Source organism: Bemisia tabaci, chromosome 7 (genome assembly GCF_918797505.1).
Source record: "Bemisia tabaci chromosome 7, PGI_BMITA_v3".
Taxonomy (NCBI): Eukaryota; Metazoa; Arthropoda; class Insecta; order Hemiptera; family Aleyrodidae; genus Bemisia; species Bemisia tabaci.
The window spans coordinates 47,960,216-47,973,478 of record NC_092799.1 but is presented as its reverse complement, the minus strand read 5'-3'; the positions used below and the strand labels follow the sequence as shown (position 1 = coordinate 47,973,478).

At 40.0% G+C, this 13,263-nt stretch overlaps 1 protein-coding gene across 5 annotated transcripts in view; it reads right to left on the bottom strand.

The window, feature by feature from the left end:
- LOC109036822 (uncharacterized) overlaps positions 1 to 13,263 on the bottom strand; it is a 319,487-nt gene that overhangs the window by 12,651 nt on the left and 293,573 nt on the right. For 2 of the 5 annotated variants that reach the window (XR_011900273.1, XR_011900274.1), the window contains exons 2-4: positions 6,857 to 6,963; positions 5,617 to 5,803; positions 1,802 to 2,008 (exon numbers count right to left, since the gene is read on the bottom strand). Coding sequence is in view for 1 of the 5 variants with exons in the window: in XM_072302729.1 (XP_072158830.1) it covers positions 1,965 to 2,008; positions 5,804 to 5,828 (69 nt within the window). In the remaining 4 variants the exon portion in view is untranslated. Of the gene's footprint in view, positions 1 to 1,801; positions 2,009 to 5,616; positions 6,157 to 6,856; positions 6,964 to 13,263 lie in introns of those variants that run through there. The other 3 variants (XR_011900275.1, XR_011900276.1, XM_072302729.1) reach the window with 3 other exon arrangements.

Below are 13,263 nucleotides of genomic sequence, written 5' to 3'. Positions count from 1 at the left end.
CAAACCGAAAAACTTGTTTCTGCATGTTCACTATGGATTTATCGTCCCTTGGAGCACTCGATTTCTGGGTAAGCCAACAACAAAGCCAAATACAGTGCTTAAGTGAAAAATCTCTTTTGTCTCAATCTGGGAGAGAACAATTATTTATTCTCTTTCATGGGGGCACTATGATAAATAAAGACACAACTTCAAAAGGCCGCAAGCTCTGGAGCCAAGTGGAATTAATGCTATTTTCGAGGTTTATTCTTTGGTTATGAATTCCTCGAAATTTTGGCACTTACTCCTACATCAAGAGTATCATAGATCTCTTGGAAAACTTAGTTCAGAGCTTTAGAGCCAAAAATGAAAGGCTGCATCAATGCAGTGATCAGGGTCATTTTTTCTTATTGGACCATGCATTCAAGAATAATTTGCATTAAATGGAGCCTTCCGGATATTATCTTGGAAGGAGTAGCTTCTAGAATTAGAACCAAGCAGAAAGTATGCAACTTTCAAATAAACCCTCTCCTTTTTAGAAAGAGTACCTGAAATTGTTGCATTCCTCCTTTCATCAAGGGCATTTAAAATTCCTTGGAATACTCGATTCTTTAAACTAGAACCTGCTGTGAACTTTTACATTGATACCATGAATCGTTCTCTCAAAATTCAAGAAATTTCTAAATTGTTTTTTACAGGAATTTAAGTTTCTTTAAGATTAATGGCATTAACCTAGAAATCAAGCGGAAATAATGCCATCTCAAAGGTATAACTTTCCTTCTGGAGTTAATTCGATGCTTGAATATAAACACTATCTGTTGAGAAGAGTGTCAAAAATCTATTGAAATTCTCAAGAGTAAATACTAAGGCACTTAGGAAAAGTCTAAGTCATATTGATTTTCTGCATCTACCTACCAGTCTGAAACAATTGTCGCATCATCCATGGAAACGAAACAATAGGAAATTGAAGCATTAAGGTCTTGAAAATGGAATAAAAGCTACGATGTGTTTGACCTGCTTTTTCAACAGTCCTACCTCATGCTGTTCAAAGCATAGTATATGCCGTGTCAGAAATCTCTTCAAAGGACCCAGTACACCTCTTATGGGAAGCTGCACCATGAAGGGACGTTAATTTATGTCATTCGATTCTCCTCAAGATGCTGATCAAAAGTTATAATTGCGCCAACTTTCTACGATGCACCGTTTTCACAAAAAACCGCTGAGAAGATTCAATTATTTCGGCAACAATGAATAAAAAAGAACAAAGCATTTGAGAACAGGCCCGATGTAAATAAGGAAAAAACGTAGCGCGTGTCCGTCTTCTTATCTGTACCTGCCGACTCTAGGGCTATCCTCCTCCTCCCACTCTCGGCGCGTCTGCTTGACGTTCACTGACACACAGCCGCTTGTTAATCGAGTACTGAAATGAGGAATCTTTCTGGCTTCCTATCGCCGAATAATTGAATCTTCTCGGCGGTTTTTTGCAAAAACGGTGCATCGTAGAAAGTTGGCGCAATTATAACTTTTGATCACCATCTTGAAGAGAATCGGATGACAAAAATAAATTAACGTTCCTTCATGCTGCAGCTTCCAATAAAAGGTGTGCGGGATCCTTTTCACAAATTACATTAAGAAAATAAATCGCTCCTCTGGGCAGTTTAATTCCTTGATTTTCTATTGAACTGTCCTGAGGAATTTGGAGAAGCAAGAGATGGTAAAAAAATTAGGTTGGAAATGTGACACTTCCAACAAAGGTTACTAATTGAAAATCCTGCCAAAAAAAGAATAAATTCCTCACGAAAGTTTTTGGCACCTTCATACTCACTTGAAATAGAGACTGAAAATAAAATTGATAACCTTATCCACGCAAGCCTGCTCTTTGGAAATCATGAGGGTTTGTTTCCATCGCAGTCTTGGAATGATTGCTAAAACTTAACCTGGTCCTCAAATAACGAACTCAAGATGTACCACAAAGGGCTCCTGCTTACACCAGTTGCTTCTCCAGAACATGCATTTCCAACTTGTCCAGATCCTGCAAGAACCAATCAAGGAAATGTTGAGTGGTTAAAAATCGCCCGATAATTCAAAAAGTAATGTAGTCAGAAAAAACAGAACAGTAAAAGGCTTAGACTTACCAAACTGTCCCTGATGTGAGATAACTTTGTTCTCTCTAAATAACTGACTTAAGAAATTTCATTATCCTATTAAAGGTGTCGTCAGCTAAGTTGACGGTTGTTTACTTTAGGTTTGCGGGCGTTTTCGCGTCACTACTATCCACATGAAAACATCTGACTCTCTCAGAAGCAAGAGCACAAGCTTAGATAAGTTTTTTAATACTTTCAAACCTTGTAACACTTTAATTTTTAGCCACACAGAAATCACAACCACAAAAAAGTCGCAAATGATAAGTGAACTGATAAGTAGTTTTTTTACGATACGATCATGAGACTGATGTTTTCAATGTGGATAGTAGCGAACGCCGCTTTGTTCAGAGGCCCAAATTCGTCGTTGGTGCTTGCAAACCGAAAGTAAACAACCGTCAACTTAGCTGACGACACCTCTGGCACTGTTGTAGGTTCTTACTGTGCCTAGATCAGCTTACAGGATTTGGATACTTATACAAGATGTGCGATTGCTCATGGCTATAGTAGAATGTTCAAGCTATGGACTACAATTATCATTCCTCTGACGTAAGGGCACATCTTGATTTCCACATGAGCCCTGTTTCCGTATGCTTCCTGGAGCTCACATAGAAATTGAGATACGCCGTGACACCAGAAGAGCAACAAAGTGCACTCGAATGTAAGGCCACCGTGAACAAGATCCATCCATATAGGTCAGTCATTGCACAGATTTCCCCCCGCTCAGGGTAAGCCCCTAGGGTGGACCGTTTTTGAACTTTTTTCGAAATTCCAAAACGGCTAGTGCTAAAAAGTTGCGTTTTGGCATAAAAATAACGCTCAATTTTTTTAGAATTTTTGGATGATGTCCTGAGCCCGTCCCGACGCCATCTTTGTTGCCAAATTTTCGATTTTTTCGAGAAATTTTAAAGACTCTGTTTAAGGCCCGGGAAACGCGTAGAATTAATCAAAATGCAATTTAAAATACTTTAAATATCATTTCAAGCAATACAGGTCAGGATAGGACACCCCCATTAGGGTGCAAAGGAGTGCTACAGGGATGCCATATCCTTCAGTGATGAAAAAATAACCACCAGGCTAGAATGGGCCTCTGATCCGTGGATATCACTGGAATAATGTTCCTGTCACCTGAACTGAGTACTTCTTAGTACAATATGCTCAGACTGATGGTAAGATATAATACAATTGAACACATTACTAGTTCAATCTGGCAGTAGTGGATGGCAGTTTCCATGCGCTTCGCGGATCGGAGGGTGGGTCACGGTGCCGGTTTTTTAAAGGCGCTGAGCGCAGAAAAATTATTGTATTTGACAGTTTTTCATCAACCTCAAAACAGGTGTGCCGAGATTGAGGAGGCTAGTGTATCTAACATTGTGTACGCAAATAATATACAATAGTTTTTTTAAGTCCTTAAAAACTGTTTTTGACAATTTACACTGTTGCCATAAGCACTCAAGTACAGAACAAAAAATACACTAATTTTCTCCCGGGCTCAAGTAAATTTGGCAACAGTGTAAATTGTCAAAAATAGTTCTTAAGGGCTAAAAACATCTATTATTTTCTTACACGTTGTGAGATATATTAGTCTCCTCTACCTTGGAAGACCTCCTTTGAGGTTGATGAAATACTGTCAAATATGATAAGTTTGCTAGGCGCAGCGCCTCAAAACTAACTCTGCCTTGATCCACCCTACCTCGACCCCTGAGTCAAAAATGAAATTTTCTCATTTAAAATAGGCTACAGGGTGTCTTCCGAAGACATGCTTAGGTTTGGAATAATTTGGACGCATTTTATAGCCGAAAAACGCAGTTCCGCGGATCGACCCATTTTCTTCCCATTTAAACCAATGTGATTTCTTCCGAAATTTGAATACAGCTTTGGGGGAATATATAGACTTCAGATAATATGCTGAGACAACAGAATTATCTTTTGGGGACAAAAAGGAATGAGAAAAAGCCCGGGGAGCAAGGTTTTGAGATGGTCGCCTCAAAACGGAACACCCTCCGAGGGTAGTTAACTTGGTTCCTCTAGTATCCGCGAAGCGCATGGAAACCGCCACCCACTGCTGCCAGATTGAACTACTAATGTGTTCAATTGTATTATATCTTACCATCAGTCTGAGCATACTGTACTAAGAAGTACTCAGTTCAGGTGACAGGAACATTATTCCAGTGATATCCACGGATCAGAGGCCCATTCTAGCCTGGTGGTTATTTTTTCATTACTGAAGGATATGGCATCCCTGTAGCACTCCTTTGCACCCTAATTCCACATCGTAAGCCGTAAAATAGTAGGACAGAGTCTACTGATAAGTTTTGTTAGTCATAACACAAAGTATGAGCAAAATAGAATCAATGAAACTTAACATAAAATATAATTAGTATTTAAGTGCATTTTTAAGGGATTTCGGGGCTCCATGATTGCGTCCCCTAAGGCATTCCCTGCGCGTTGGGGGTGTCCTATCCTGACCTGTATTGCTTGAAATGATATTTAAAGTATTTTAAATTGCATTTTGATTAATTCTACGCGTTTCCCGGGTCCTTAAACAGAGTCTTTAAAATTTCTCAAAAAAATCGAAAATTTGGCAACAAAGATGGCGTCGGGACGGGCTCAGGACATCATCCAAAAATTCTGAAAAAAATTGAGCGTTATTTTCATGCCAAAACGCAACTTTATAGCAGTAGCCGTCTTGGAATTTCGAAAAAAGTTCAAAAACGGTCCACCCCATAAGCCCCATCCATTGGCTCAATTGGCTCGTGACGTCAGCATTACTGCCTCGAAAGCGAAAAAGCACAGATACAAAGCTTTTCTTATGGGAAAGAGCATATTTTTTTATATTGAATTGGTAAAATTTCGTACTTTTTTCCTTTGAAACTTTCTGAGTGTCGAAAGCAACGTTTACACATTAAAGAGCATTCAGGGTTTCGATTTTGCCGAATTTGTGTTCTTTCATTTACACGGTTTACTCTGTATCAGCCATTTTTACATGCGAATCTATACCACTAGATGGCTTGTTACATCGCTGACTTCAAAAATCATTTAAAAATATAAAAACGCAAATTCCGCCAAATTGAAACCCTGGATGATAAAGTCTAAACATTCCTTTGAACACTCAGAGAGTTTCAAACGATTTAAGAGTAAGAAATTTAAATGATTCATAAAGAAAAATTTGCTCTCTCCCATAAGAAAAGCATTGTTTCCGACTTTCCTGGTTTTCGCGGCAAGTAATGCTGACGACACGCGCAATGAGATTCTCATCACAGTTTCAGGAATAAGAATGACTGACCTATAAGGATGGATCTTGCCGTGAACTGGCTGCAGGCAACTGGGCAAGAATTAAACATCCTAACATGAACCAATAATTGTTCAGCTTCGCAGTCTAGACTCTGGAGCTGTCCAAATTTTACTTAAAACAAATGCTGATGCCTGAGGCTTGAGGTACTAGGAAAAGGCAAAGCCAGACGTTCCAAGAAGAAAAATGAGAGGAAGGCTTACATACCAGCATTAAGGGACTTGTGTGATATGTGTTAGGACTCGCAATCAGCTTGTGAAGTCTCGTCATCAATGAGCTGGTATGCAAGGTGCAGCATAGCTAACGCAGGGACAAGGAACACCATGTTGGAATAAGTGTTCCAATAATGAATAAGTGTACCAGCAAGTTGAGTGGAATTCATCGCGTTCTTTACCTGTAGTTGGAAGCAGAGAAAACATGAGAATACTCTCTGGAATGAGACGACTTCAGTGAAGAATGACATGTGGCATGGGCCGAAGGGACGAAGCCGGGTACCGTAATCATAACCTGCAAAGCGTTCATTACCAGGCCAAGGGAGGAAACGAAACCTTTCAGCACTTTATTGGGGACGAGTAAGTTTAATTGGAACTATTTAAATACAACTAAGTCGGGACTTCACGGAAAATAACGTTCATGTTCATGAACGTAACGCATACTTGCGTAACGAAATTGACCGAAACGAAAACGAACGTTGAAATATCTCCGGTAGGACCGCGGCCATCTTGAATTTCGCTTGAATATCGAATATCGTATCGCATGCGACTATTCGAATATCGCACTATCGATTCTTTACCATAGCTTCTAACGAGGACGTGGGGATATTCGATCATTCACAAAATGTGGCAATAAATCCACCTCAGCCGCTTACTCCGTTCTTCTCGCACCGGCTCACGGAGGAGAGAGGCCGCGGCTAGAATTCTTACGATCAGCGACCTTTCTCCTCATTTTACTTTAAAACTTTCAATCTTAGAGGAAAATGTCATAGGACCCGAAATAACGACCGTAAAATTTCCTATCGGTTCATTACACAAAATTTTCGAAAAAATAATTTTCGTGACCAAAAATAAGGGTTTTAAAAAGGGCGCAGGCAAAAATTCTTATGATCAGCGACCTTTCTCCTCATTTTACTTTTAAACTTTCAATCTTAGAAGAAAATGTCATAGGACCCATAATAACGGCCGTAAAATTTCCTATCGGTTCATTACACTCAATTTTCGAAAAAATAATATTCGAGACCGAAAATAAGGGTTTTAAAAAGGGCGCAGGCAAAAAATGTTATGATCAGCGACCTTTCTCCTCAGTTTACTTTTAAACTTTCAATCTTAGAGGATAATATCATAGGACCCATAATAACGGCCGTACAATTTCCTATCGGTTCATTACACTAAATTTTCGGAAAATGGGAGAGGCGATGGAAAGGAATACATACAAGAAAAACGACTCGTACCTGTAAAGATCCACTCTGAATTTCGGTTCCTCCGCACTTCCCATGGCTTCTTCTTGATTCTCGTTGGCCCTGGGGTTAAAGCTTCGTCTCGAATTGATGAAATACTTCTAAATGAGCAGAGAAGATGACAGTTTTAACGGCAAATGATTCAATAAATTAAAATTAATTGAACGCGCGATCTGGGGACCGCGGTCGTGAATTCGTGATTGAGTAGGAAAATGCATGGCCGGGCCGCCATGTTAAAAAGAAGTACTCACCAATAGATTGTATTCGCCCTGGTAGTCATTTCGTGTTGAAACTTCGCAAACTAATGGTATTTTGGTCAAAAAATTCATTTATAAGCAAACTTATGCTAATAATTATATGTGATGACACAATCGATGATCAGGGCCGGATTTACCTATAGGGCACTGGGGCACTTGCCCATAGCGGCAAATTTTGAGGGGCGGCAAATTTTGGCACTGGATTAATTGAAAGTTAAAGCGAGAAAAAAGGAAAAAATGGAGACAGCGACGGAGCGAAGTGAAAAGATGAGCGGCAAAATGTATGAAGGAAGGGAGTTGACGCTTGACGGGAGCGGCAAAGCTGCCGCCCCTTAGGTCCGGTCTTGAGCGCTAGGATGATCGTTCGTTGGAGTGATACTAAACAACACGGCAATTTGAAACATCAAGGCAGACTTGATAATCAATTTAGACGTCGATGCTCTGGTTGACAGCTTTGCTAAACTGAAAACCCGGAGAAAAACTTTTTAACCTGATCTTCCGAAAATACATTGCAACTAATACATTGAGCTACACTAGCTTCAACTTTGTCTCCACATTTTATTTTTGTCTCATCCATCCATTCCATCATAGGCGGTTCTACGGGGGTGCCAGTGGGTGCCGGGCACCCCCAAGCAAAAATTAAGTACGGTTACCGGAACCGTAAAAGAGGCTTTTGGGCAAGTAAAAACGTCGAGAAAAACTCGTATTATAAAGCACAACAAATTGGCAATATTTTTATTTCATGAATTTTTTAAATCTGCAGGTATCCAGTATACAATGACTATGGGCAAGGGGTGATGGGAGGAGGGGGGGTCTCGTTGATGGAAAATTTTGCTAAAAAATTTTCTACATTGAATTCATAGGTATTTAAGTAGAAAGAAAGGAGAGAAAAAGAGACAGGAGGTTCATAGGAATGGGATAAAACTTAAGGGCCGAAACTTAGGCCTCCCCTGAGCGACCGTTTCCTTCGGGGCTGGTCTCCGACATTTTCCACCTCTGGGCACCCCCAAGCATGAAGGTCTAGAACCGCCTATGCATTCCATTTTATATATTCGCGGCGCATTTTGAAGCAGCTACGCGCACGCGCCCAGGCGGCGCACGAGGGGGGGGGGGGCAAGATGAGATGTCGTGGGATGTTGGGAGTGCGGAGAGGGGGAGGGGGAGGAGGGGATACTGTTGACAATATAGTGGCGAAATATTGCAGACCCAGGGGCGGCAAAATGTAGCTTGCCCAGGGGCGGAAAAAAGCTAAATCCGGCCCTGTCGATGATGACACATAATTGGGAGGGGGATGGGTGGCGTGCGGTCCGGATAAGCAAGGCAAGCACTGCTTGCCCAAATATTTCAGAAGAAAGAGGAAAATTACACCTATATTACATGTTTTAAATTGTAGCAAATATTATTGATAAAATGTAATGATGAGAAAATTGCATTAAAAACAGAAAGGGAGAGAGACCAAGTTACGTATGCAGCAGCCACAAAAGTAGGAAAGCGGCAGAGCGGACAGATGTGGCGCAGCGAACATGGGGATGAACATGGGCCAACTCATGCTCTGGAGAATCGCTCTGTGATGGGCTGACTGTGAGCGAAGAGCCAGCCAGAGCCAGACTGCTCGGCGGTGGAATCAAGTCGGGCGGGGGGGGGGGGGGGGGGGGGAGCGGTTACGTTCCGAGTACCCCGCCGCGGGGTTTCCGGCCGCGGGGCGGCGCGGCGCACATTGGTTCCAGAGCCAGATCTAGGCGGCATTAATTAGAGTATCACCTTTGTTGGCATGCAATACATGTTTTTATATGTTTTTTGGGTCGCTGATCACGAATCTGAAGTCAGTTTTACTCCATCGTTAACTAAAACATGGTAAATTTGCGAAAAATAGCAAATTCACGCTCAAATACCGGAATAATTATTTGACAATTTGGCTTGGAGCTTGAGCTATAATACATTTGACTAATTTAATGATTAATCATCCAAAACGACCAATGATTTTACTATTCTTCATTTTTGGATGATTATTTGAGAAGGGAGGGAGGGGGAGGGGGGTTGCCACGTTGAGTAACTGAACGAAGTATACCTGCATGCAATTGACACGATCTGTTTTCGGAATCTACTTCCATAATTTTGAGGTATAAGAAATGGCAGGATGAAAATAAAGTAAAAATCGTCCTAATAATACTATTGGACAGGGAGAAAAGGCATTGAACGTGTCGGACACTGGTCCGTTGTTTTTTTAAATTAAAGAGGTTGTAATGTATTTTGTATTTTTTTTTTTTTGAAGTACCTACGGATAATCAAGAAGAGCAAGAGTCAGTTTTCGTCCGAAATTCAAGAAATATATTCAAATTTAAAATTCATGTATATTAAAATGTACAACAACTAAATCGCATATAAATTTGATGAATAATTAACATCATGAACACATTTAGCAATCAAAATAAGTCACAAAAAATTACATTGAAAGAAAAATTTCACTGGCTACGAGAGGAGGTGAATATTCTTGCGGGTAATGATCACATTTTATAGATTCAGACAATGGTATGCCAAAAAAAGTAGGTAAAAGTCGCAGCTTTTGTGATTTTATTACTGTTTTTGTTATTTTATTGAATTAATTAGGAGTTTTGAACTTGTGATGTCTGGTTGGAGGCTCTCAAACCTGTAACAACAAGAAAGAACAAAGAAATCATGATAAGAAAAAGAAATGAAGTCTTTGCTGAATAATAAAATGGAAAAGCCCTTACTTCCGGGCATAGTACCTATAATAATCAACAAAAAGGAAACACTACACAATAATTTACTATGAATCGATAATTTTAGCGATTTTTTTTTTTTTTTTTTTTGAAATTTTATTTGCCATGATTGTTTTGAAAAACCAAGTGAATAGCCTCCTCTCTAAGTGAATATCAAAGAAAAAAATAGTTTTATATCATTGCTAGAAAGGTAGAACGGTATCACCAACCCGTAATGTGATATAGCCAGTTCTCATGAGAACCGAGCGGGCGACCTTTAAAAGGCTGTATTTAAAAAACCGGCAAAAACTGGCAAAAGATATTTGTATCTACATCATGCCTAGGATTAGTAGTAACTAGAAATGGCCGTTTAAAAGGTGTCGGAGGGTGACAAAGTAGTTATTTTCAGCCACTAAGGGAGTATTAGATCATTTTTAGCACCAACATTGAACGTCTAATCAGTGTTTTGCGGCCCCTAAAAAATTGTATTTGCCATGATTGTTTTGAAAAACCAAGTGAATAGACTCCTCTCTAAGTGAATATCAAAGAAAAAAATAGTTTTATATCATTGCTAGAAAGGTAGAACGGTATCACCAACCCGTAATGTGATATATCCAATTCTCATGAGAACCGAGCGGGCGACCTTTAAAAGGCTGTATTTAAAAAACCGGCAAAAACTGGCAAAAGATATTTGTATCTACATCATGCCTAGGATTAGTAGTAACTAGAAATGGCCGTTTAAAAGGTGTCGGAGGGTGACAAAGTAGTTATTTTCAGCCACTAAGGGAGTATTAGATCATTTTTAGCACCAACATTAAACGTCTAATCAGTGTTTTGCGGCCCCTAAAAAATTGTATTTGCCATGATTGTTTTGAAAAACCAAGTGAATAGACTCCTCTCTAAGTGAATATCAAAGAAAAAAATAGTTTTATATCATTGCTAGAAAGGTAGAACGGTATCACCAACCCGTAATGTGATATACCAATTCTCATGAGAACCGAGCGGGCGACCTTTAAAAGGCTGTATTTAAAAAACCGGCAAAAACTGGCAAAAGATATTTGTATCTACATCATGCCTAGGATTAGTAGTAACTAGAAATGGCCGTTTAAAAGGTGTCGGAGGGTGACAAAGTAGTTATTTTCAGCCACTAAGGGAGTATTAGATCATTTTTAGCACCAACATTATACGTCTAATCAGTGTTTTGCGGCCCCTAAAAAATTGTATTTGCCATGATTGTTTTGAAAAACCAAGTGAATAGACTCCTCTCTAAGTGAATATCAAAGAAAAAAATAGTTTTATATCATTGCTAGAAAGGTAGAACGGTATCACCAACCCGTAATGTGATATAGCCAGTTCTCATGAGAACCGAGCGGGCGACCTTTAAAAGGCTGTATTTAAAAAACCGGCAAAAACTGGCAAAAGATATTTGTATCTACATCATGCCTAGGATTAGTAGTAACTAGAAATGGCCGTTTAAAAGGTGTCGGAGGGTGACAAAGTAGTTATTTTCAGCCACTAAGGGAGTATTAGATCATTTTTAGCACCAACATTAACGTCTAATCAGTGTTTTGCGGCCCCTAAAAAATTGTATTTGCCATGATTGTTTTGAAAAACCAAGTGAATAGACTCCTCTCTAAGTGAATATCAAAGAAAAAAATAGTTTTATATCATTGCTAGAAAGGTAGAACGGTATCACCAACCCGTAATGTGATATATCCAGTTCTCATGAGAACCGAGCGGGCGACCTTTAAAAGGCTGTATTTAAAAAACCGGCAAAAACTGGCAAAAGATATTTGTATCTACATCATGCCTAGGATTAGTAGTAACTAGAAATGGCCGTTTAAAAGGTGTCGGAGGGTGACAAAGTAGTTAAATTCAGCCATTTATGTGGAAAAATACGTGAAAATCACGTAAAATAGCGTTATGTCTAAGGGTTTATCTAAAGCTGTAGACTTAATCTAAAGATATGATTTCAACATGGTAAACCTTAAACTTACCTTCAATTTTAGGATTCCTTTTTAAAAACTGTGCTTTTGTGCCGAAAATGGCGACGAACCTCACATATAAAAATCACTTCACTGTGATAATCGAGGAAACTGGTATGAACTGCAGAAAGACGACCTGCGCGCTTACCTTTGGAAGCTTATAATTTTCTTATCACTCATCCAATCATCATGATATTTGGCCGAGATACTCTCCAGAGTATGTAGTATCGACCAGTGGTGCCATTTTTCATTTTTATTAAAAGTCAATTTTTCGAATTAATGCCGCCTAAATCGGGCTCTGGAACCAATGTGCGGCGCCTCCCTGCGCCGCCTGCGCGATCTATTAGTCCAGGCGCCTGGCGCTAAAAACGAGGCTATCTGGAATCTCGGGTACACAGCGATTTTTTTGGCTTACTTAGGCCTTGTCTCCACGGGACGTTTTCATGGGATTTGTCCCAAGTTCGAATCGCAGGAATGAAACTTCTGGGATTTTTCTCAGTTACCGTCTCCACGGGACGAGGCTCATACGGTCCTGCGACTAGTTGGCGCGGGAAGATAAATTAGATAGGTAAAGTCGAGTATTTAACCGTCATTAAAATAATAAGTGCACTCAATTGACAATTAGACACATATTTCAACTAAACAAACAGGAACAATGGAGTATTCAACAAAATATCGCACAATCCGTTTACACTTCTTATTCTTCCTCTCTCGGTGGGAGGAGTAAAAGGACCATACTTGGTACTGGGAAATATATTGATAAACTCAATATTTTTCCCAACTTCGTAAGTGGGATTTTTCCCTGGGACAAATCTCGTGAAAAGGCCCGTGGAGACAAGACCGAACGCAGAAGAAAAACGGGGTAAAAAAAATACTAATGCGTGATCAATTTTCAAGGACTATTCTGTAATTTCTCCTACAATTTTAAATACATTAAAACGCGTAATATCCGAAATCTAAGCTCAGATTCGGATTCCTCGTGAAAAATCGATGCGATTTCATGTATCATATGTTAGCATAACATGGAGGAAAGAGGTTTAACGACGCGTTTAGATCAAGACCAATCCGTCGTACTACCCCTTCGAACTACGCCGCCGCGCCGGTCGCCCGAGATGCAACCGAACGGGGAGGCCCCGGCGGCGCTGACAAGCGTTCGGTTTCGTCCCGAGGAATTCCTGAGCACTACCCATGTTGCCACGTTGCATTCATATGCTCGAATCAGTATGCTACGTTGCGTCTCTTTCCTCCACGCTATGCTCGGGTATGGTACATGAAATTGCATCGATTTTTAACGAGGAATCCGAATCTGAGCTTCGATTTTGGGTGTCACGCGTTTTAAGTCACATTTTCCAACTTCAAAAATCCGAAATGACGGACGTGGCTAAAAATGCTATCTCGGCTCCTGTTCGATGGATTTTTGTGAAACTCGGTGTCAGGAT